The 24,552-nt window shown below is 41.3% G+C and overlaps 1 protein-coding gene across 4 annotated transcripts in view; it reads left to right on the forward strand.

Annotated features, from left to right (window-relative positions):
* Positions 1-24,552, forward strand: part of OMA1 (OMA1 zinc metallopeptidase) — a 60,643-nt gene that overhangs the window by 13,073 nt on the left and 23,018 nt on the right. For all 4 annotated transcript variants that reach the window (XM_084788113.1, XM_084788114.1, XM_084788116.1 and 1 more), the window contains exons 4-7: positions 712-885; positions 981-1,088; positions 8,459-8,587; positions 11,178-11,252. In XM_084788113.1, coding sequence (XP_084644239.1) covers positions 712-885; positions 981-1,088; positions 8,459-8,587; positions 11,178-11,252 — 486 coding nt within the window. The remainder of the gene's footprint in view (positions 1-711; positions 886-980; positions 1,089-8,458; positions 8,588-11,177; positions 11,253-24,552) is intronic.

Raw genomic sequence — 24,552 nt, forward strand, 5'->3', positions numbered from 1 at the left:
TCCTTACTTTTCCCCCGTGAGACTGGGTTCTTTGTATCCCAGGCTGGCTTGAACTTACTATCCAGCAGAGGGTGACCTTGGGGTTCTAATCATCTTGGATTCCCTTCTCCTGTTTGGATTACAAGGGTGTGCAACCACAGTAGGTTTATGTGCTGAGAACCAAACTGAACCTTTTTTATTTATTTATTTATTTTTTGGTTTTTTGAGACAGAGTTTCTCTGTGTAGCCCTGGCTGTCCTGGACCCGCTTTGTAGTCCAGGCTGGCCTCGAACTCACAGCGATCCACCTGCCTCTGCCTCCCAAGTGCTGGGATTAAAGGCGTGCGCCACCACTCCTGGCTCCTTTTTTATTTTTTTATAAGGACTTTTTAATGTGGAGTCTTGGTATCTAGGTAGTTTTGTTTTCTGAAATTTTTAGGAAAGTAGAAATATTTAGGCATTTTACTTGTATATAGATTAATAGAAAAGAAGAATAAAATTTGAATTTAGTAACATTTATATAAAAAATCTTATAATCTACTCCTTTGTGAGAAACCACACTGCTTTGGCATGAGCAATTCAGATTTCAGAAATTTGAGTCTTTAATATATGTAAATTTTTGCACAATTCAAAATTAAAATGTCCGATGTTAGTCAAATACTTCTCCATGAAGCGGCATATGCATTTTGTAGTTCAAAAACTCTTAAACAATTCACTTTAAAAAACCTTCTAGTGGATGGAAAAATTTAAAAGTGATCTGCTGCCTGAGAGAGACCCTCGATACCTGACTGTTAAGGAAGTGGTGACTCACCTAACACAGTGCAATCAAGACGTCCCGGGAATCTCTGAGATCAACTGGGCGATCCATGTGGTCGATTCCCCAGATGTCAATGCCTTTGTGCTTCCAGTGAGTAAATGCTTTATATTTGTTATTGTTGCTAGCTTTAGTGTCTGTAAGTCTTACTGTAGACTAATTGCTTATGCCATTCTCTTTGTGTGCAGAACGGACAAGTGTTTGTTTTCACCGGGCTTTTGAATAGCGTAACTGATGCGCACCAGCTTTCCTTCCTTCTAGGCCATGAGATCGCACATGCAGTACTTGGGCACGCTGTGAGTACCCAAGTGACCTGCAGCTCTTGAGTGTTGCCTTCATATTAGCAAGTTGTATCCTTTAAGCAACCCAGTTTTTTCAGAGTTTTTTCCTTCTTCTTTTAATGACGAAATGTAATTGTATTCTGTACCTGAAAAAAGGTGCTGAGCTAATTTTGAGATTTTTGCAGTCTTTAGTGTATGATAATGAATAATTAGTATTTCTCTTAAATACTGTTTTTATCGCTTGTCTCTTTTGCTAAAAAGTAATTAGTCTCAACCTCTAATTATTTCATGTTAAATTTTAAACTTCCATAATTATTAACATACTTGTAATCCAGTCAAAAATTAATTGTTGGAAAATGATGCTACTATTTAAGTGGTAAATCAATTTTATTCTTACTCATTTTCAAACTATGGTTGGAATATTGTTGAAAAATGTCTAAATAATATGTAATATGGGAATAATGCAGAGCAATAATGATACCTTGCCAGATCAGTTTACTGAACCTCACCTAAAATGTCCTTCCCAATCAGAGCTTTAACTTATGAGAATGTATTAATCATCCCTGCCTTATATATGAGGAAGCAGACATTTAAAAAGACTAACTGTGGCCACATAGATCTTTAATAATGCATGAAACATTTTTTGAACTCATTTTTATTGCTATTCGTTAAAAGTATAACTGAATCTTTTGTGCATACAACTAGAATAAGCATATTTTTGTTTTTAATCAGACCATGCAGATAAATATTTGTGAAAGGAATACAATATGCTAAATCAGAAGTACAAATGTTATTAACTTCAAATGGAAACTATGGTGTTTATTATTAATCTTTCTTAACGTCATTTAAAATTCTGTCTATTCTTTAGAGGAACAATAAGATGAGATTGGCCGATGTAGTTCTTTTTTGAAGTATCCTGATTTCTTTTGATTTTTAGGGAAAAAATGTTTCCTAAATATGTACAAGAGTAAACTAAGTAATAGAAATAGTCATTTAGTGTGTTTTAGTATCTCTCAAATGGTAGTGGCATAACACATCAGTGATGCATTAATGAATGAGACAGAAACTTTCTCTTGGATTAGTTTTATAAGTGTAAGGCCAAATTTGATTTCTCCACTTCTCTCCCTGTGTCTTCCATCTGCCTGTAGTTTGTGTATGTGTGTAAGACTGTCTGTCTCTGTTGCCTCTGCGTGCGTGTGTGTGCGTGCGTGTGTGCGTGTATGTGTATCTGTCTCTGCCCCTGTCTATAAAAAAGGACTTTGGTCTGTATTTATGAACAACATAGAAAACATGTTAATCTTTAAACAGAAATCTTTAATGGTTTTAGAAGAAGAGGTGACATTACTGACTACATCTGACCCAGAGTAGCACCCATTATTGCAAACAGGTGCTGTCATTCCATGTCTACATGTTACTGCCAACGTTTCTGAGACATTTTTGTTCATGGCTGCTTTTAACCTATTGGCTGCTTTCAGCAAATGATCACCACAAGATATACATGCATTATTCTGGGTCAGGGCATGGAGTAGTAACATAATTTAAGATTAAAGTTGTGCATTACTTTAGATTGTAAAAGCTTATTGCATTAGAAATCCAAGGCATAGTAAGGTTGGGTACACTGTTTTTTAAGGGCAGCTTAAATGTGAGCAGGCTGTGTACACAGTAGGACAGCAGGTTATGTACATGGTGTTAAATGACCTTAAGGCATGTTCTATTCTTAAATTGACTGTGGCAGTTCCCATCAAAATTCTAACACAAGTCTTTGCAGACTTTGAAAGAGCAGGCCTCAACTTCATAGGGAAAGTAGGAAACCCAGGTTAGCTAAAATAATCCTGTACAATAAAAGAACTTTGGGAGATATCACCATCCCTGACTTCAAGCCATAATATTGAGCAATAGTAATAAAAACCACATGGTATTGGCATACAAACAGACAAGTTGATCAATGGAATTGAATCAAAGACCCAAAAATAAACCCACACACCTACTGACACTTGCTTTTGACAAAGAAGCCAAAACCATACAATGGAAAAAAATAAAGCATCTTCAACAATTAGGGCTAGTATAAGTGATGTCTTCATGTAAAAGAATACAAGTATTCTAGTGGGACTCTAGATGAGAGAATCATGGGAGAATGGCAAAGTAGAAGGATCCAGAGGGTCCTAGAAGCCTACAAGTAGAACATTATGATAGGCAGATTTGGGCACAGGGGTCCCGCTCAAACTAAGGCAGCAGCCAAGGACAATACAGGCGGTAAACCTTAAACCCCTACCCAGATCTAGCCAATGGACAGAACACTCTCCACAGTAGAGTGGAGAGTGGGATATTACTTTCTCACGTACTCTGGTGCCTCACCTTTGACCATGTCCCCTGGAGGGGGAGACCTGGTGGCACTCAGAGGAAGGACAGCAGGTTACCAAGAAGAGACTTGATACCCTATGAACATATATAGGGGGAGGAAATCCCCCTCAGGAACAGTCATAGGGGAGGGGAATAAGGGGAAAATGGGAGGGAGGGAAGAATGGGAGGATACAAGGGATGGGATAACCATTGAGATGTAACAAGAATAAATTAATAAAGGAGAAAAAAAAGAAAAGCAAAAAAAAAAAAAAAAAAAAAAAGAATACAACTAGATCCATATTTATCATGCTGCACAAAACTCAAGTTCAGGTGGATTAGAGACCTCAACATAAAACCAGACATACTAAACCTGTTAGAAGAAAAAGTGGGGATCAGCCTTGAAGTCATTGCTACAGGAGACAACTTCCTGAACAGACCACCAACAGCTCAGGCACTAAGATCAACAATTAATAAATGGGACCTCATGAAACTGAAAAGCTTCTGTAAGGCAAAGGACATCTCAGTAGGACAAAACGGCAGCCTACAGAATGGGAAAAGATCACCAACCTTACATCTGACAGAGGGCTAATATCCAAAACAAGAACTGAAAAATTAAACACCAGTAAACCAGATAATCCAGTTGAAAAATGGGGCACAGAGCTAAACATAAAAGTCTCAACAGAGGAATCTCAACTGGCTGAAAAGCACTTAAAGAAATATTTAATATCCTTAGCCATCAGAAAAATGCAAATCAAAATGATTGAAATTTCATCTTATACCTCTCAGAATGGCAAAGATCAAAAGCACAAATGACAGTTTATGCTGTCAGGGAGGTGGAGCAAAGGAAACACTCCTCCATGGCTAGTGGAAGTGCAAACCTGTACAGCCATTTTGGAAATTAATCTGGTGGTTTCTCAGAAAATTGGGAATAGTTTTACCTCAAGATCCAGCTATACCACTTCTGGGCATTTGCCCAAAGAATGCTCCATCCTACCACAAGGACACTATTTGAATTATGTTCTTAGCAGCTTTATTTGTAATAGGTAGAAACTGGAAACAACCTAGATGTCCCTCAACTGAAGAATGAATGAAAAATGTGGTGCATTTACATACAGTGGAGTACTACTCAGCTATTAAAAACAAGGGCATCATGAAATTAGTAGGCAAATAAATGGATGGAACTAGAAAATATCCTGAGTGAGGTAACCCAGACCCAGAAAGACAACTAAGGTATGTATTCACTTATAAGAGGATATTAGTCATAAAGTACAGGGTAACCATGCAGCAATCCACAGACCCAAAGAAGCTAAATAATGAGGAGGGCCCAAAGGAAGACACTTAAATCTCACTCAGAGGGGAAATAAAATAGAGATCTGAAGTCGATGAAGGGAGGGAACCGGGTGGGAAAGGGTGTGGGGAGGGAACAGGGATGAGGGAGGCTCCTGAGAGCCTATTGGGATGACCTTGCTGAGACTCCTAGCAGCAGGAGACAGGGAACCTGCAGTGGCCTCCTCCTGTAGCCAGGCACTTCTGGAGGGAGGGGACACCAACCCACCCCCAAAACTTTTGACCCAAAATTTGTCTTGCCTCCAAGATTTGCATGGATAAAGCCAGAGTGGAGATTAAGGGAATGACCCACCAAGGGTTGGCCCAACTTGAGACCCACCCCGTGGGAGTGAGCCGGCCCCCGACACTATTAATGATACTCTGCTCTGCTTGCAGACAGGAAATTAGCATAACTGTCTTCTGAAATGCTTCATCCAGCAGCTGATAGAAACAGATACAGACACCCACAGCCAAATAACAGGCCAAGTCTTTTGGAAGAGCAAGGGGAAGGCTTGAGGGAGCTGGAGGGGTCAAGGACACCACAAGAAGACCTACAGAGTCAACTAACCTGAGCCCATAGGGACTCACAGAGACAGAACCATCAATGAAAGGGCATGGCTGGGCTGGACCTAGGCCCCATACACATATGTGCAGATGTGCAGCTTGGTCATTATTGGGTCCCCTAACAATAGGAGTAAGGGCTGTCTCTGACTGATACCTGCCTTTGGATCCCTTTCTCCTAGCTGGGCTGCCTTGTCTGGCCTCAGAGAGAGGATGAGCTTAGCCCTGCTGCTTAGTCCTAATGTGGCTTGATGTTCCAGGGCTGGTTGGTACCCATGGGGGAAGGGCGTCCCCTTCTATTAGGAAAAGGAGAGAGGGGGTATGTGAAAGTGGGACTGGGAGGAGAGGGGGGAGAGGAGCTGCAATTGGGATATAAAGTGAAAAAATACATAAAACTGTAAAGAAAAAGCTAAAGATGGACAGGAAACTCATGACAGAGATGGACTGGGAGTCAGGGAAGGGCAGGGTCTCAAGCAAGGTTATGAAAGATTCAAGACTGGCACCAGAAAGTAATTGTCAGTTCCTGTGAAGGCTCAGCTTCTTTCCTGCCTACAAATAAATTGCCTATCACCAATAGGAGGGAAATGCTCCTGTGTTAATATTTAGTTAAAGTAGGTCCCAGGCCTTTACACTGTATTCTCACTACAATGTTTTATGTTGTTTAGGGAGAAAAAACAAGCACAAGGCTAGAGTAGACCAAACAGTTAACAGTAGTATCCACTAATCTTAGATTTAAAAAAAGAGAGAGAAAGAAAAACCATTGACCATAAGGTCTAGAAAAGTTCATTCTCTTTAGGGTCAGGAGATATTTTCAGGAAACAGTTGGCTTGATGTCTGACATCCAACCTGCACCTTCTCAGTGTTGGCTCACCACGGCTCCAGTGCAGCATGGCAGTCTGAGGAGATATAGGGGGCATCCGTGGTGGAAAACAGCTAACATGTCTTTTTAAAAAAATATATTTTATTAATTTATTCATATTACATCTCAATTGTTATCCCATCCCTTGTATCCTCCCATTCATCCCTCCCTCCCATTTTCCCCTTACTCCCCTCCTCTATGACTGTGACTGAGGGGGACCTCCTCCCCCTGTATATGCTCATAGGGTATCAGGTCTCTTCTTGGTAGCCTGCTATTCTTCCTCTGAGTGCCACCAGGCCTCTCCATCTAGGGGACGTGGTCAAATATGGGGCATCAGAGTTCATGTGAAAGTCAGACCCCACTCTCCACTCAACTGTGGAGAATGTCCTGTCCATTGGCTAGATCTAGGTAGTAGGGGTTTGAAGTTTACTACACATATTGTCCTTGGCTGGTGCCATAGTTTGAGCAGGACCCCTGGGCCCAGATCTGCCCGTCATAATGTTCTTCTTGTAGGTTTCTAGGACCCTCTGGATCCTTCTATTTCCCCATTCTCCCATGCTTCTCTGTCGCATGAAAGTCTTCACCTACCAGGAAAGTGGGACAGAGGGGTGGACATCCTATTGGGACTCTAGCTAACATGTTTTTGACGGAGGCCTCTTTTACCAATGCAGTATTTTCTCTTTTGGGAATCTTAGTTTTGGTTAAACCTGGCTTTTATGGTGTTTCCAATTTTTTCTATAAATACGGCTTAAAATTATTTTTAGGCCAGGCATAGTGGCGCACACCTTTAATTCCAGCACTTGGGAGGCAGAGGCAGGAGGATCTCTGAGTTCAAGGCCAGCCTGGTTTACTTAGTGAGCTTCAGGACAGCCAGGGCTACACAGAGAAACCCTGTCTCAAAAATGCAAAAACAAACAAACAAAAACAAAAAAACTAAAAACAACAACAACCAAAAACCCCATAAACAAAACCAAATCAAACTAAACAAAAATTTTTTATTTTTTAAGACTAATAACTGTTATATTCTTTAATAATTCATAGTAAGGTTCTCTTCATAAACACTTTGTCATTTTGACTTCAGTCTTTGATGGTAAAATAATTCAAAAGCTGTGATAATGTAGTTTGTTTTGTGAGGAGAGATGATGTTGATGTTGTCATAGTCTGATTTCAGTGTATGGTGATTAAGCCCATGTATATACCTTTTACTGGAGATTTCTGTGAAAAACACTTTTTTTTTTTTCAAAACAGGGTTTCTCTGTGTAGCCTTGGCTGTCCCGGACTTGCTTTGTAGAGCAGGCTGGCCTTGAACTCACAGCGATCTGCCTGCCTCTGCCTCCCTGAGTGTTGGATTAAAGGCATGTGTCACCATGACGGGCTCAGAACATACATTTTATATAAACCTTTTCTGGTTACTGCTATTATGATGTTTGAAACTCACAAAACCCAGCTCTCAGTGAGAAATACCAAACTTATAAAATAAAAACCACTTGTATAAATATGTTTTGCTTTCATGTACTAGTGCATAAGCAACAAAACAATTTTTTAAAGTAAGTTTAAATTCTTTTTTGGGTTTTCTTGTGTTAAGTGCAATTATCTATTATATATATTTAGGTTTTATGTAACAACATAAGTATAACGAACACTTTTATTTGATTTGTAGAACACAGTGTCTACATTAGAAACCAAAATAGCCTTGGCTTGGATTTTTGGTCCTTTTACTAATAGTTGTGTGAATTGGGGCAATCATAAAATCTCCATTTCCATTTCATTATCTATAAAATAAGTGTCATTGTACTAGAAAAATTGTTTTATTCGCTAATATAATAAACTGTAGTTCATTGTCACTGTCTGTGACAATGAATAATTAGCTCAACAAAAGTAGTAAAATGTTACTTAAAGGCATAGTGACTCATAAGTGTAAAACAAATAAAAGGGGACATTCCAGGAGATGGCATGAGCAAGAGGGAAAAGATTTGGGCATTTGGTTGATGAGGTGGCTGAGCAAGTAAAAACGGTGGCCCCCCAGCCTGACCGCATGAATTAGTTCTCTGGTCTGGAAGGAGGGAAATTACTCCCACAAGCTGTTCCCTGACCTCCTTGTACTGTAGCATACCCGTGCCCCAAGTGTGTGCACACGAGCAAAACACAAACATAACAAAACAATAAAAAAATCAGATCTTGACTCATGTTGGCCAGTTGAATATACAGTTATTTATAAGTATGATTATTAGTGACTGGGAAGTATAAATGTGTATATCTCCGTTTACTAATTGCTTTTCCTTATTTTGATCATTCTCAGGCAGAAAAGGCTAGCATGGTCCACTTACTGGATTTCCTCGGTATGATTTTTCTCACAATGATTTGGGCTGTTTGTCCACGAGATAGCTTGGCAGTCCTGGGCCAGTGGGTACAGTCAAAGTTGCAGGAGGTAAGTCTGAGACGGCCTGTGGTGAACATGCAGCAGTGTTCATGTAAAGCAGCGTGTATGAGAACCATTTTAAAGTCTGTATTGAACTACAGTACTGAATTTTAGTGTCTGTTTTTCTTTTATAGGTGCTGTTCCCACATAGTATTTAATTAAGGGATATTAATGTGCCCAGTGATTTATAAGGATTGATTGAAAGGGCTTTGGGCTAATATATATTTTTTTAAATTCATAGTTTATTGATATTACAGAGAGAAAACCTAGTCACTGGTCCTTCTCTTATCTCTGACAATGATGTCCTCACTGATGTTTCCACAGAGAGCTCTTCCAAGAAGCGTCATACCGTTCTCCACTGTTGCTAATGCTCAGCTAACCCAGCACTGCCTAGGACACACCGGGAGGACGGTTTTACTGGGCCTGTAGTGCTGATGGCGATAAAGCCCTTAAGATGAGGTCCCACATTACTTACTGAGGATCAGTCTTGGGGTCCTCACAACCACCTCAATCAGATTAATTATTTTATCTTATATCTTCCTTCAAATATTTCCTCTTGTTCTGGGAAGTTTGGTTACTTAGCAACAGTCTTTTGTTGGCTTATTTAATGATTTGTTGGAGCACTGCTCATGTACCATCTGGGGGAAATAGCTTCCGCAATTGGGGGAGTCATCTGTTGAGTGTTGATGTATCATTTGGCTGCATTTTGATCGATCAGTGGTTCTCAATGGAAGAAGAAGGAACAGTTAGGTTCAGACTGTGGGACCTTAATTTGGAACTTTGTTCTGTCACTGACCTGCTGGGCCGTTGGTGGACTTGATGTAGTTTCCTCTTATGTACAAGCAGATGCCTTTTAGAATAATAGAATCTTAAGAGTTGATGACTACAAGGGCAGTGCAGCTGTTTTTCTCTTGAAATACTAATGATTTCCACGTCTTAAGCATAATTTTTCTATTTAGTAATTAAACAAGATAAAACATGGAAGCCTTTAGTGTGGACTCTTTTCTCCTAAATTGACTTTGTTGTCAGGAGATGCTTTCTCTGTAAGTAAGCCCTGTTCGTCGTGTTTTGAGAGCAGGAAGGAACGCTGGCAGTGCTGCACTGTAGGGTGGGAATTGCCCTCATTCCTTGCCATGCACGTATTTACTGTGCTGATTGGGTGATGCACCAGGGCTCTGTTAACACTTCTGATATTTTGATCTGGGTTATTCTTGCTGTTGGTCGTGTCCTGGTATTGCAGGTTCTTGCCTGTGTTCCTCTTGCCAGGTTGGGTCCCGGAGCCCATGTGGTGGCTCACGATCATCTGTAAGCAGGGATAAGATGTCCTCTTGGCTTGCATGTGTACCAGGCATACGTATGGTGCACATACATGCAAGCAAAGCCACTTATACACATGACACGAAATAAATCTAAAAGGAATAATTTAAAAAATGCCTCTGGGAGGTGGCATGGCAGCACACAACGCTAGTCCTAGCTACTTGAGAAGCTCAGGCAGGATGTTTGCTTGAGTTCATGACTTTGAGACTACGTAGGTAGCAATATCATGGCCTTATAACTCCAAATATTTACAAATGTCCCCAAGAGTCAAAAATCAGTCAGTCAATCACACCAACTCAGCCACCTTTTAAAAGCATTATGCATAGTACCTGGCACAAAGTAAGAACTCAGTTAATAGGGGTGGCTAGTTTGTTATTGGCTCATGTCATCCTTGGTACAATAGAGGCTTTTGTTATTGGTATCAGCCTCATTTTGCATATTGCCCTGTGACTTCTTCTGTGAAGTTGGTGCTCCGTCAGGTTAGCACAGTCGGCGCTGACACTCTGCCGTGCACTTCTTACTTGTATCTGTGTGGGGAGGAAGTCATGTTCAGTGCTCACCTCCTGTGACTGGAGGCCTGGGCTGCTTGTATCCATCACAAGCTGCTTGCTGTGCTTGAGAACTTACTTCCTGGATTAATAGCGCCTGTCTCAAAAGTCTTGCTTATTGATCCAGCTCCTACAAAGTTTTAGTACTTCCTGCAAATTAGAAGTTAATTGGAAAACATACTCATAAATACAAGTAATTAGGAAGATTAAAGTTTCTGTTTTTTAAAAAATTGAAGCCAGAAGAAAATTTTAGTTTCCGAACTAATCAATATTTAGAAAAGGAAATTAGGATAATTCATCATAGAAGAGGCTCAGCTCTGTGGTTACTTTTCTCACTGAAGTTCTCTGCTAGTGTCATTGGCTCTCTTACACCTACCTGTATTTTTTTATTTCCCCTTAGAAATATGAGTTTAATGTTCCTTGGCCATATAGCTTGTACCAGTGTGCATACTTAGGCAGCACTTTGTTCAGCAGTGGAGATTATAAATAGAAATTAAAAGAAGCTGATGGCAATACAGGCTTTCTGGGAAGGCATATACCTAATTTTTCCTAATTTCATGTTTAAAGTATGAATATAATGGAAGAAACAAAGGCTACATTTACAGTTTACACCTTAGAGGATAGATATTTCATACTAGATTTTTCTATGAAAATAATTTAATGTTTATCTTTAAATTCCTTTGATCATGAAATAAATCCGCTTAATGGAGTTTATCTGTCCTGTTTCTTTGTAGTACATGTTTGACAGACCATACAGTAGAACATTGGAGGCTGAAGCCGACAAAATTGGACTACAGCTTGCTGCAAAGGTAAAGCAATCAGTAGCTGAAAACAGTGTCCTTCACATAGCTGACAATAAGTATCTGTTGTCTTAATGTTTGGCACAAGCACAAGCCGAACATTAAGGCATGTACTGTGTTAACCCTTTGTAGTACTTATCTTTGTATTACTATTAACAAAATGCCGGACACAGCTCAGTTATAATAAAAGGTTTGTTTAGCCCACAGTTGTGGAGATTCAGGGACATGTTGGATGCCTGCGTTGGCTCAGTTCTGGGGAGAATAGAAGAGGGTGGCACATGCAGGATCATGTATAAAAGGAAATCGGTTACATCTAGAACCAGAGAAGAGAGAAAGAGATGACAATCAGGGGAGTACAGTCCCTTTTCAAGGGCATATCCTCAGTGACACAAGCAGTTTCCTATTTGGCTCTGCCATCTCCAGGAAGTACCATGTTGGGGCTACACCTTTATGGTCACAATGGATCCTTTAGTGTTATTTAGATTTCACCCAAGCTATAGTACTTTTTATGCAGTTTTCACAAATCTATAATACTTGAAGATTGTATCACTTAAAGGAATGAATAACTGAAAATATTCATCAATTCTTTCTCCACATGAGGCTGTAATTGGCACTATATAATTAAAAGTCTTAATCTTTGTTAGAAATAATTTTTTGTGTGCATGCAATTCTTGGTTATAGATATGAAGTATGCAATTTAAAACATTAAAAGCATATGGCTATATATATGCCTTAGGCCCTTACTACTCTGTGTACCTTTTGGGAGGCCAGTGCTGCCTCTGTTCTGCACCCCTTGTCTCTCTAAGAGGGTTTGAGAAAACAAGACCATGTGTAGCTGCCTTCCCTCACCTTGATAGGTTAGTCCTACTGCCGCTGTGATCCAGGCTGAGCATCTGAGTTCTACCACTGAGATGTGTTGTGGAGAGCAAGCGGGGCCGCCTCATGTAGCAGTTGGCTCTCTGAGCACTCCAGCAGTGGTGTTCAGGCCTTGTGGGCTTCGTGCTGTTTCCCTGTTGGGCAAGACCCTTCATACCTAATTATAAATTTAACCACTTGTGAGAGCTAAGTCATCATCATTAACAGAACATTTTTAAATGAGTATGAATTATGCAGTTTATATATTAAGTTAAAATGTTGTTTGGCCCTTTGCTGAGTTTCCAGTAGTTATTATTAAACATTACTATCATTCTAACTTCTCATTGTGAATCTTAATGGATTTGACTCTGTAAATGATATTACATATTTACAAAAGAAAAAGTATTGCTTGGTGTGTTAGGTAGGTAGGATCAAGTGAATTATCAGGCTGCAGGCTTTGTTACTCACAAGGTTATTTTTAATTCACTGGTATAGAATTTTGTATATTGATGCAAAATAAATTTAATTTTGATACATTGGTATGGAATTCAAATTTAAGATTATTATTCACACACATTATATATATTTCTACTCTAATATGAGGTATTGTACCCATACAACTCAAGTAGAATACAAGGTTTACCTCCAATATTTTGAAGGTGCTATTACAGGCTGTTTAGGATAAGCACATTATACAAGTTAATTGTTAATTGATCAAACCATGGTCGTGGCAATTACTAGTATATTTATATGTCAATCTACATCCTAGGTTTAACAGATAGATATGATTCTATAGATAAGGTAAAATAGTTAGGTAAGGAATTAAAAAAAAAACCTCAGAGACCTACAGAATATGGCATTTAAAGATGTTTTATTATTTTAAAGATACATTGACAATGAGACAGGTTAACTCCTGGCAACACCCAGCCCACCTCAAAGAAGATGATGAACATCAAAGAACCTCCTAATGGAGATGGCTTCAGTTGTGGCAAACCAGCCACTGGGCAAAATGGCCTCATTTCTTCCATAGACAGAATTCTGCCTAAAAATGGGCAAGCTTGGATGCAGGCAGAGTCGACAGCCAAACTCTGCCAAGACAGGGTAAGCAAGTCCTCAGTAGTTCCTGCCTCACAAATATGTCTGTCAGATATATTGAGCCAGAAGGCTGAAGATGATGCCCCAGTGTTATAGAGTTTTGGGTGACTATTCAGGCAGCAAATTGTCTCTGTTATTTTTTTATTTTTTTTTTCATTTTGGAAGCTGCTAACCTGCACTTCCTGTTTACTCAGGTAATTAATTTTATTCCTTTTCAAGTCTCTGAAGGAATTGAAGACCAGGTAGTTTAGTTTTACAATTAAGCTTAGTTGGTTAGGAGTTAAGATGTTTTTAGGTCTAGGTAGATGTTTTAAATCGATAATGATGAGATATGATAGATGTTGATTTACATTCAGAATTTTAGATGCACTAAGATAGGAAGGATGTTTTCTTCAAGGCTGCCAAATACAAATGGCCAAAATACTATGAATGTAACTCAGCTTTATGCAATTACCCTCTTCTGGAGTCTGTGGGCACCTGCACCTGTGTGCACACATGTCTACACACTTCCACACAGGCAGGCAGGCAGGCAGACAGACAGACAGATGCGTGTATCTTTAAAAATAAATCTTAAAAAATATTGTTTTAAAAAATTTTAAAGAAAAATATACTTTGTGGTAATGCTTCTTGCTTAATATCTGCCTTTTCCTTTATTTTTGTTTTCATCTCCTCCCTTTTTCTACCACATTTATTTTGAGTGGTGCAAGAGTGTTGTGTGTGGTCTTAGAGTTTTCACAAACCTACTTTATTTAGGATTCTTAAATGCCTTTAACCCCCTTCCAATTCCACAACTCCAGGCAGGAGAAAAAGAAGGTTAGAAGGAGGAAAATGGGGTATAGACCTCTGTACTTCAGCTGGCTGGGTTGGGTTGTCTGGTTCTTTTTGGGCTATGCCAATCTCAGTTGTCAGCAGCGAATGCAGCAGGCAGTCGTCCATTAGTGTCCTCCAAATTACTGCTGCTCTCTGCTCTCCCTTTAGGTTCTCTCCATTGTCTGTCTGTCTGTCTGTCTGTCTGTCTGTATTTTACATCCTGGTCATAGCCCCATCCATCCTTACCTCCTAGTCCCACCCTTCTTCCCTCTCCCCCCTTCCCTGTTCCCTATTCCTCAGAAAAGGGGAGCTCCTGTCCACCCCAGCTCATCAAACCACATCAGGACTGAGTATGTCCTCTTCTGGCAAGGCAGTCCCCATAGGGGCAAGTAGTTGAAAAGCTGGCAAGTGAGTCCATGTCATAGAGAGAGCGCTCCTGCCCCCCTTACTAGAGGACCTACCTGAAGCCTGAGCTGCCCATTGGCTACATCCTTGGTTGGTGTTCCAGTCTCAGCAGGCCCCTCTGGGCCCTGGTTGTTGGCTCTGTTGGTCTTCTTGTGAAGTTCCTGCTGCCTTCAGGTCCTTTTCTCCTTCCCCCTCTTTTCCACAAGGCTCCCTATGCATCGCCCAATGTTTGGCTGTGAATCTTAGCATTTGTTTTGAACTGCTGCTGGGTGTAGTCTCTCAGAGGACAATTCTGCTAGGCTCCTGTCTGCATGCATAGGAGAGTATTGTTAATAATCTCAGGGGTTGGTTCTTTCCCATGGGGTGTGTCTTGGGTTGGGCCAGGCATTGGTTGGACTCTTCCCTCAATTTCTGTTCTATCTTTATCCCTGCACATTTTGTAGGCAGGGTGAATTTTGAGCCGAAGTTTTTGTGGGTGGGTTGGTGTTCCCCTCCCTCTACCAGGAGACTTGTCTAGTTAGAGGGTGTCCTCTTTAGGCTCTCTATTTTTATGCACCTCAGAGTCCACAGAATTCAGCTAGCTCCAGCTGGCAAAGACCATGCCCCTGTGGATAAACTAAAGCTCAAACTAAAATCTCACACTTGGGATTAAACAAAAACATATTTACATAATATAACTGAATTTACAAGCAATCCAAAACTTCCATTACAGTTATGTCTTTTGCATTCTCTTGTTCTCAATCTCTTTGTGTCTTTATATGTATCTTTTATAAGTAGTACATTCTTTCACCCTTCAATCTTTCTTTTGGGTGAGTGTGCTCTCTGGTTTGCTTTTCTTACTAATCATGATGTAGGACATGTTTCATGTGCATCTCTGTCTTCCTTTGTGACTCTTCTGGTCAGATATGTTGCCTGTTCTTAAACTGGGTTGTGGTCTTCTTGAATTTATACAGTTTTTAATTACTTGTCAGATACAGATCCTTTGATATATGCTTATATATGTGCATGTATGTCTGTGTTACGAGTACTTTCAACATTGTAGCATATTTTAATTTTTTAAATGGGTTTCTTTTGAAGAACAAAAGTTTTATGTTTTTTGTGGTCTACTTTTTTGACTTTGGGCTTAATTATTGTTGTAGTTTTCTAAGGTGGGAGCTCAGGCAGTTGATTTTAGAGTTTCTTGTTCCTTAACATAGCTGTAAAGCTAAAATTTCCACTTCTCCTTATTTTACCTGAACTTGAATCGTTTTGATATGTTTTTGTCATCGTCATTTAAGTAAAAATGTTTCCTAATATCCTTTGTAATTTTCTTGTTTTATGTATAGATTATCTTAATTCAGTTAATGTCTAGATATTTTGGGGTTGTCTAAATGTTTTGTCATTATTTATTGCTAGTTTGTTTTCTTGTAAGTCAGAGAAGATGCTCTACAAAATCTTAATCTTTGTGCTGGCTGCTTTTATGTCAGCTTGACACAAGCTAGAGTCATCTGGGAGGAGGGAGCCTCAATTGAGAAAATGCCCGCATAAAATTGGCTTGTAGGAAAGTCTTTAATGTATTCTCTTAGTGATGTAGGAGGGTCCAGCTTACTGCAGGCAATGCCAAACATGGATTGCTGGTTCTGACTGAGCAAGCCATGAAAAGCAAGTGAGTAAGCAGCCTTAGCAGTCCTCCCTGGCTTCTGCATCAGCTCCTGCCTTGAGTTTCTGCCCAGCTTCCTTTGGTGATGGCCTGTGACCTGAGACTGTAAGCTGGGTTCTGTTCCTCCCTAGGTTGCTTTGTCTTGGTGTTCTCCCAACAGAAACGTAACTATGGAAACTTGGTTTGGAGGAAACCTTGGCTTGTCTTGGTAACTGCCTGTTCTACAGTAATTGAATAGATTTCTAAAAACAAATGTTAGGCTAAGTTGGTTTACTGAATCATTCAGGGTAATGTTCTGATATCCTTTAGAGAGAATACTTTGAAACATTTTAACTATAAATGTTGAGTTGTCTGTCAGCTTTTGCTGCATGTAACTTGAAGTCTGTTTTAGACACACAGGTATTTTGGATTTTTTTCTCCTTTTGAATTGTTTGATTATTTTGGAGTTCGTCTGTTTATCTATCTATCTATCTATCTATCTATCTATCTATCTATCTATCTATGTATTTGATTCAGGACACTACTACTCTGTAGCTCTGGTTGGCCTAGAACTAACATGGAATGCAGTCATCCCAAGAACTGGGATTATAAGCATGTACTACCACACCTGGTTTGGCCTCTAGTAATGCTTTTTTTTTTTTTTTTTTATAATTTGAGGCCACCTCAGGATTCTTAATGTATTATTACTCAGTTATCTTATTGATTTGTTTGACTTTTGCCTTTGCTGTGACTTAGAAAAGCCTTCTAGATTGGCTTAAACATTATTTGCCACGGACATATTTAGTTTTGCCACTTTTCTGTTTCTGTCACTGCAATTTTGGGGTCCCTTAATGGTCACCAGAAGATGAGAGAAAATTGGGATCCCCTCTTGTTTTTCTAAGTTGCATTAATATAAAAATTTAAAGATGGACTCAAATGGAAGCTCAAGAGCAGTTTTATTACAGTTTAAAACCAAACCAAACCAAACCAAACCAAACCAAACCAAACCAAACCAAACCAAACCCCAACTGTAGATCCAGAGTAGGGGAATGAAGAGGAGGAAGGAAAACCATGCTGTCCCATTGGGGACAGAGACCAGACGTGGTGGACAAGCTGCCACAGGGTGGGGAAGGCTGTTTCTGAGAAAGAGTAAGGAAGCCCAAACAAGAGAGAAGCCCAAAGAATTAGGAAAAGCATACTTAGAAAAGAGATAAAAAGAAGAAAAGAAGGGCTGGAGAGATGGCTCAGAGGTTAAGAACACTGGGTGTTCTTCCAGAGGTCATGAGTTCAATTTCCAACAACTACATGGTGGCCCACATCCATCTATAATGAGCTCTGATACCCTGTTCTGGCCTCATTATAGATGGCAGAATACTGTATGAATAAATCTTTGAAAAAGCATGTTTACATAACATATAAGTTCTTTAAAAAAAAAGAAAATAAATTATGCTTCTTTAAATAATTTGTGATAGTGGGCAGACTTGCAAAGCCATGTGGCTGTGGTCCTGTATGCCACTGGATGAGGGGGCAAGAATCCTGGGAAGGGAAATTTAGTTTCTCTGTAAATGGCCAATTATCTCTTTAGCAAATCAAGCCGACCTTCTTAGGGGTGATCCCTCGGCCAGGTGACTGATCTAGGCCAACTGGAAGGAGGAACTTTTGTTTTAATCCTTTACATGCATGTCACAAGGGGGTAGGTTGTTTTTCTGGTTCTGTTGACTCAAGCCCCAGTCAACTCTGAGTTAGTGACATGCTGTTTTCAACAGATTTCCTTTGGGGGTATTGCTTCTAACCCTCACTGCCTCTGGGAGATGGTCTCCGTGTAGCCACTACAACTTATGCACACTTGTTCAGAGTCAGGGCTACAGATGGGCCACAAAGGGGAAGTAGGGAATGTGGGGGGAAAAAAATCTAAGGCAAGCTTTCAAATTAGCTCTGGTCCAGAGCATAGGAAGACCTTAAAGATCGGTGGTTTCGGAACAGGCTTCTCAGAAAAATCATTCCCATAAAGGGGTCTGTTTCAAAAGTAGATTTCTCATTTGCCTGATCTTCTTCAACCCCACTCCCTCACCAGCTTCCTGTTTCTCGTCTTCACGCTAGCTGCCAGTGAGGGGTTTGACCGGAGTGGAGGCCGAGTGTGTCAGTCCTGTTCTCTGGCAGTAAGCAGGTCTGTCCTGTTTGCTTTCTCTCTTCCATCTGTGAACTCTGGACAGCTATTGCTCTAGAAGCACCGTCAGGAATGGTTAATCTCATTTCTTCTACAGTTTTTCAGTGTTAAATTCTCTGTTGACTTCTGTTTCATTTATGGTTCCCTATAATTGTTAAATAATAGTTACTTCTAATGAAGATTTTAAAATTGTCATCTGTTGAAGCTTTTGTGTGACCAGCACCTCCTTTTTCCACTCCTGGAAGCTAACATACTTTTGAAGAGTATTTTTGTTGGACACACAGTTTTAAATTGGCAAGTTTTTCTCTCAGGAAGTTGATGATGACCTCTGAGTGTTTGCTGAGCTAGATGTCTCCTTTGAGACACCATCCTGTTGTCTTTCTGTGGTTTTTAACTTTCTTTATTCATGAATGCCAAACTTGCATTTTTGTCTTTTCTGTTGTTTGATGTGACATATCTATTTCCTATGTGTTTTCTTTGTATTTACTGTGCTGACTGTGGCTGGGTATTTTTCGTCAGCTTGATAGATTCTCATTGATTACCTTTTAACATAAAGCATGTAGAGGAATTTTAATTTGGAACATGGCTGCTCTGGCAAGAGATCACATCTGAAGACCTTCTAGGTCTGTGTGATCCAGCTGGAATACAAACACGCCTTTAATCCAGGAGACAGAGGCAAGAGTTCAAGACCAGCTTGGTATAGAGGAAGTATGAGGTAAAGAAAAGCTCAGGTCCAGGTGTGGTGGTACATGCCTTTACTCCCAAACAATGAAGGTAAAGTTAGTTTGTAGAAGTAAGCACCCATGTTTGAAAGTGGTGTCTAATTGGTGAAATCAGAGGAAAAAGTGATGAATCAGAGAAAGACTTGACAGAATGGGATATGCCCAACTCTCACAAGAGGAGCGAGGAGAGGGAAGCTGCTTATGGAGCAATGCAGAGAGAGAGGAGGCGGCTTTAGTGGAACAGTAAAAGAGAGAACGCAGGGGAAGACCAGATGAACCAGAGAATGAGAAGGAGCCAGGAGATTAGAGAAGATTGCTGGAGTTAGCTTGGGGCCAAGCAGAGCAATTCATATGCCAAGAGAAAAGCAAGATTAAATAAGTCAGCTGGGAGAGGAATTTGAGCCAGAACAGTTGAGTTGAAGCAGCCAGCCCAGAGCTCTGTAAGAGCAAGAAAGGGTGGGCTTATTAAGCAGCAAGTCTCAGAAGCTGAAAACGCTCTAGGCCTACGATAGATTGTACAGAGGCTAGAAGCTTCCAGGACTAGACCTACGTTAGCAGATGGAGGCAGTGATCCTCTGAGGCAACAACTGAAACGGGCAAGTAAAAGTTCTCTTTACAAAAGCATGTGCTCCATTCTTTCTCACTTCTGGGACTAGAAATATACATAAATTATTTATCTTAGAGTGTCATATCTGTTTCGTTACCTTTTTGGTTTATAGTTTCCATGTGTGTCAGCTTGAATGATTTCTGCTGTAGTTCACCAGTCTTATTGCCATCTATATCGATTTTGCATTAAACTCAGTCAAGTCCCCATGTTTGCCAGGGGTCCCTTCATGCAGCAGAGGGCTGCTGTCGGAATAGGCCTCCCGAGGGATCACGTGTGGTGCAGTTCTCCACTAGACCTATTCTCAGGAACAGCAGATCTAAGCTTCACCGTTAGTGCTCACAGCACCAAGCTGCTACTTGGATTTGGGGCTATAATTTCTTTAATTTCTTAAATTTTCTTTAAGAATGTGCAGATGTTATGGTGAACCAGTGCTGTGCTTGGCTCTGTGAATCCTTGTCTATTTTTAAACCTCGGTCTTCACTTTTACGAGTTACATACAAACAGTATGCAGAGTAGACACTAAGTAACCCCTTTTAGAAAGTTATCTCACTATTACTTTCTCTATAAGCTTCTATAGTAAGGGGCTTGGGTACCATGATGCAGGATGCACAGATGCTCATCACTGCTAGGTTCCTAATCAACAATAACAAAAGGCAAAGTTACCAGCCATTGAGCCAGTTTCCAGGTCTCTAGATTTAATGCTTGTCTTCCGCTCCTTCCCCCCGCCCAGCCCCGCCCCTGCCCCAAACCCACCTTTGCTCTATCTTTACTGTCTCTCTTGTCCCCATTTGCAAAAGTTGGAATATTCTTGACTAACACTAAACTTCTCAAACTTGGCTGCCTTAATGAGTGTAAAGTTTGGTTTTAGCCCCACAGGACAGCCACATGCTTCCTTAGCTCCGTCTTCCTCCTGGTTTCCTGCCAGATCCAGCTGTGCTGCCTCAGATGCGGGGTCCTGATGGGAAGAAGCTCTCCGGTCAGACTGCTTCAGCAAGTTTTTCTCCTCTCAGGGTTTTGGCATCTGTCTTGGCTGGCATGGTGACTCTCCCCCTCTCTGACCAAGTATTCTGTTTATTTTTGATATATTTTTCTAATTGTTTTTGTCAGGAACCCTAGCTTGTTATGAACTACCAGAAGAGGAAGCTCCTGAAAGCTGTCATAATGATAAGTTCAGTTATTTACAATTAATAAATATTTGGATCATTTCTAGGCATTATTAATATTGTAAATAATTTTGGAAAGCACACAGTATTCATGTATCCTTAAACTCCATGAGGTTTTCCCTCTCTCCCTTCTGTATTTTCCTTCCTCCTCCTTTCCTTAGTTCCTTTCTTTTTCATGGTTGCTTTTTCCAAAACACACTAAATGTGTTGTGCAGCGTGCGACTTCCAGTTGTGATAATATGGTCTGTTTATGTCAAGCACAAAGGAACGTTGTTACAGATGTTAAATCTGTCTTTGTTATGAAACACTTAGGATGAAATATGCCATCTCTAAAGCACAAGTATTTATTTCCTGTCAAAAAGAGAAGCAGTTTGAAAGCTTCAAACACAGTGTTTACACTGCCTTTGTTCTGGGAAAGCATCCCTGTAGATAATAACACCTCTGGCTCCAGTTACTGCGTTCTCTGCCAGTGCTGCGCTCAGTGCCCCGGGGCGGGCCTGCTCTTCTTACTGCATGAAGTGGCTACTGCTCTCATCATCGGCTCCTCTTGGCAAGTGAGGGCCCTGAAGCCCACACGGGCTATGCTGGCTTCTTTGTTAAAGATACAATGATAAAAGTTGTGATTCAATCAGGGATGTGACAGAGATTTGTTTTCTTCCTGCTCATTACAGAGACATTTGTTCTGTTAGGAACTACAGTAGTCACTTCCCTTGTTGCTGTGACCAGGTACCGGGCAGGGAGTCGTCTAACAGTCCTTGTTGGCTTTTGGCTTTGGATTCAAGGGCGTGGTTACAATCCAGGATGGAAGTAGGAACATGAGACAGTTGATCATACTGTGTCCCTAGGCAGGAAGCAAAAAGTGGACCAGAAGTGAGGCCAGGCTATAAAACCCCAGTGCTCACACTAATGATCTCCTTCTTTCTGTGAGACTCTGCTTCCTAAATTTTTCATACCTTCCCAAACAGCGCCACCAGCTGGGGACCAAGTGTTCATACACACACACACACACACACACACACACACACACACACACACACACACACACACACATCTGGATCACAGTCTGGACTTTATACTATAGTTACCCTCCTGTGTTTAGTATCAGCCTTTTAGGTACTGGTGGTGTGGAGGAATCAACTGCCATGGACACTGAGTGGAGTGCTAATGTTAGCATGGCTGCTGACGTAGACCACCCACATCTGGGACTCTGCTTTGCTGATTAGCTGTGTGATCTTGAACACGATGCTGAGTTTCACTTTTCTGCAACAGCAGCTTTCCACACCTGGCTGATGGTACATGGACTTTTCTCATGCAGTCAATACAATTCAGGTCCTTAGAGCACCAATGCTGAGGTTTACCACCTACTTCTGATTTACGTTTCCCCTAACAAGTGTCCCATCCTGTAGTTAGTTCCTGCTTCAAATGCTGCAGTCTGTCGTCGGTCTAACTCATTTAAGATTTACACCCAGTCTTCCTCCAAGTCCCGGCAGTCCCATGTATAACTATGTCCCAGCATGTTCCTCTCTCCACCGTTACATCTTTTACCATACTGAACGTCTGCTGCAGCTTCATTATGGCTTCTCTGAGGGCGTTCATGGTCCCTCTCCATCCACTCTCCACCCAGCTACACAAACAAAGCAGGTCCGGTGAGCTAGCGACGGCCTCCAGGCTTCTGCTCAGTATCTGGGCTGTGAGGCCTCTAATTCTGATGGATTCTTTTCTTTTGACATTACAGTAGTCTGATCCAGACCCAGATGGTAACCCCTGTCTATTACATGATTTTCATTTATTGACTGAACTGTATTTGCTGCATGTATTTGCTTTCTATCTGCCAGGTGATCGGAAGTCAGAATGTTAGTGGGACACAGATAGAGTACATTAATAGTTTAATGTGGTAGAGCCATAGAGGCTGGTTCATCCCATGGAAGGATGCAGCAGAATGGAAGAATTTGTATCTGTGCTTACACGGCAGCCCAGGAAAAGAACTGAGAAAGAAGCATTTAAAACAGAGCTTTGTGAGTGGCAATTAAGACATTAAGTTAAGGAGTAGATTCACTGATCTACTTTTTGTCCTATCATCCCTATATATTTCTATATTCCCCCTTCTTTCTTTTCTATCTCCAAACCTAAGAATGGAAGATAAAGGAAAAGAGAGACATCTCTGAGTCCAACTTTGTTTTTTCTCTAAATAAGAACAATAATAATTTATAACCAACTCCTATTGAAAATAGTACTTCTTGCTGTAGGTAGCTTATTGTATATATGTGTAATAATATAAATGTATTTGTAAAAAAGAAAAATTAATAAAAAACCCCAGAGCTTTATGGTACAGGTAGTAATTATCCTGGTGTGGTGCTGAAGGAGGTCTCGGGGGAGATTTGGTACAGAAAATAGGATGGTCAAAGGTAAGGAAAACAAGGCCCATTCTGGGAATTGGAATCTCTCTGTGGATAAAATACAGACAGAGTTCAGAGGCATCCCTGGCAAGCTGGGATGGGAAAAGTAGGCAGGGGCTTTGTTAGTTGTCTTCAGGACCACACCCTGAGCTAGGGATGGAGACTTAGGGTGTCACAGAGATCGTGCAACTCTGATTTCCTACATGTGACACAGGCAGGCCACTTAACCTCTAGGTTTTCTTTTCTTTTTTTCTTTATTTACACTTTTTTATTCTTAATTTATTCACTTTCCATCCCAGTTGTAGCCCACTCCCTTGTGTCCTCCTTGTCCCAGCCTCCCTCCCTAACCTCTATGGTTTCTGCTAGAAAGGAGGATAATGATGCTCCTACTTACATTGTTGCTTGATTCCTATATGTGACTTGTACCCTGTATCCCGTATCTTGTACCCTGTCCCCTGCACTGTGCATCCTGTATCCTGTACTCTGCACTCTGTACTATGTGCCCTGTGCCCTGCACTGTGTATCCTGTATCCCTGTACTCTGTACCCTGTACCATGTGCCCTGCACCCTGCACTGTGCATCCTGTATCCTGTACTCTGCAGCCTGTACCATGTGCCCTGCACCCTGCACTGTGTATCCTGTATCCTGTACTCTGCAGCCTGTACCATGTGCCCTGCACCCTGCACTGTGCATCCTGTATCCTGTACTCTGCACCCTGTACCATGTGCCCTGTCCCCTGCACTGTGCATCCTGTGTCCTGTACTCTGCAGCCTGTACCATGTGTCCTGTACCCTGCACTGTGCATCCTGTGTCCTGTACTCTGTACTCTGTACCATGTGTCCTGTACCCTGCACTGTGCATCCTGTATCCTGTACTCTGCACCCTGTACCATGTGCCCTGCACCCTGCACTGTGCATCCTGTATCCTGTACTCTGCAGCCTGTACCATGTGTCCTGTACCCTGCACTGTGCATCCTGTGTCCTGTACTCTGTACTCTGTACCATGTGTCCTGTACCCTGCACTGTGCATCCTGTATCCTGTACTCTGCACCCTGTACCATGTGCCCTGCACCCTGCACTGTGCATCCTGTATCCTGTACTCTGTACCCTGTACCATGTGCCTTGTGCCCTGCACTGTGCATCCTGTATCCTGTACTCTGTACCCTGTACCATGTGTCCTGTACCCTGCACTGTGCATCCTGTATCCTGTACTCTGCACCCTGTACCATGTGCCCTGCACCCTGCACTGTGCATCCTGTATCCTGTACTCTGTACCCTGTACCATGTGTCCTGCACCCTGCACTGTGCATCCTGTATCCTGTACTCTGCACCCTGTACCATGTGCCCTGTGCCCTGCACTGTGCATCCTGTATCCTGTACTCTGTACCCTGTACCATGTGCCCTGCACCCTGCACTGTGCATCCTGTATCCCTGTACTCTGCACCCTGTACCATGTGTCCTGCACCCTGCAC

The sequence above is a fragment of the Acomys minous genome, assembly GCF_964271855.1.
Source record: "Acomys minous genome assembly, chromosome: 6".
NCBI classification, from domain to species: Eukaryota; Metazoa; Chordata; class Mammalia; order Rodentia; family Muridae; genus Acomys; species Acomys minous.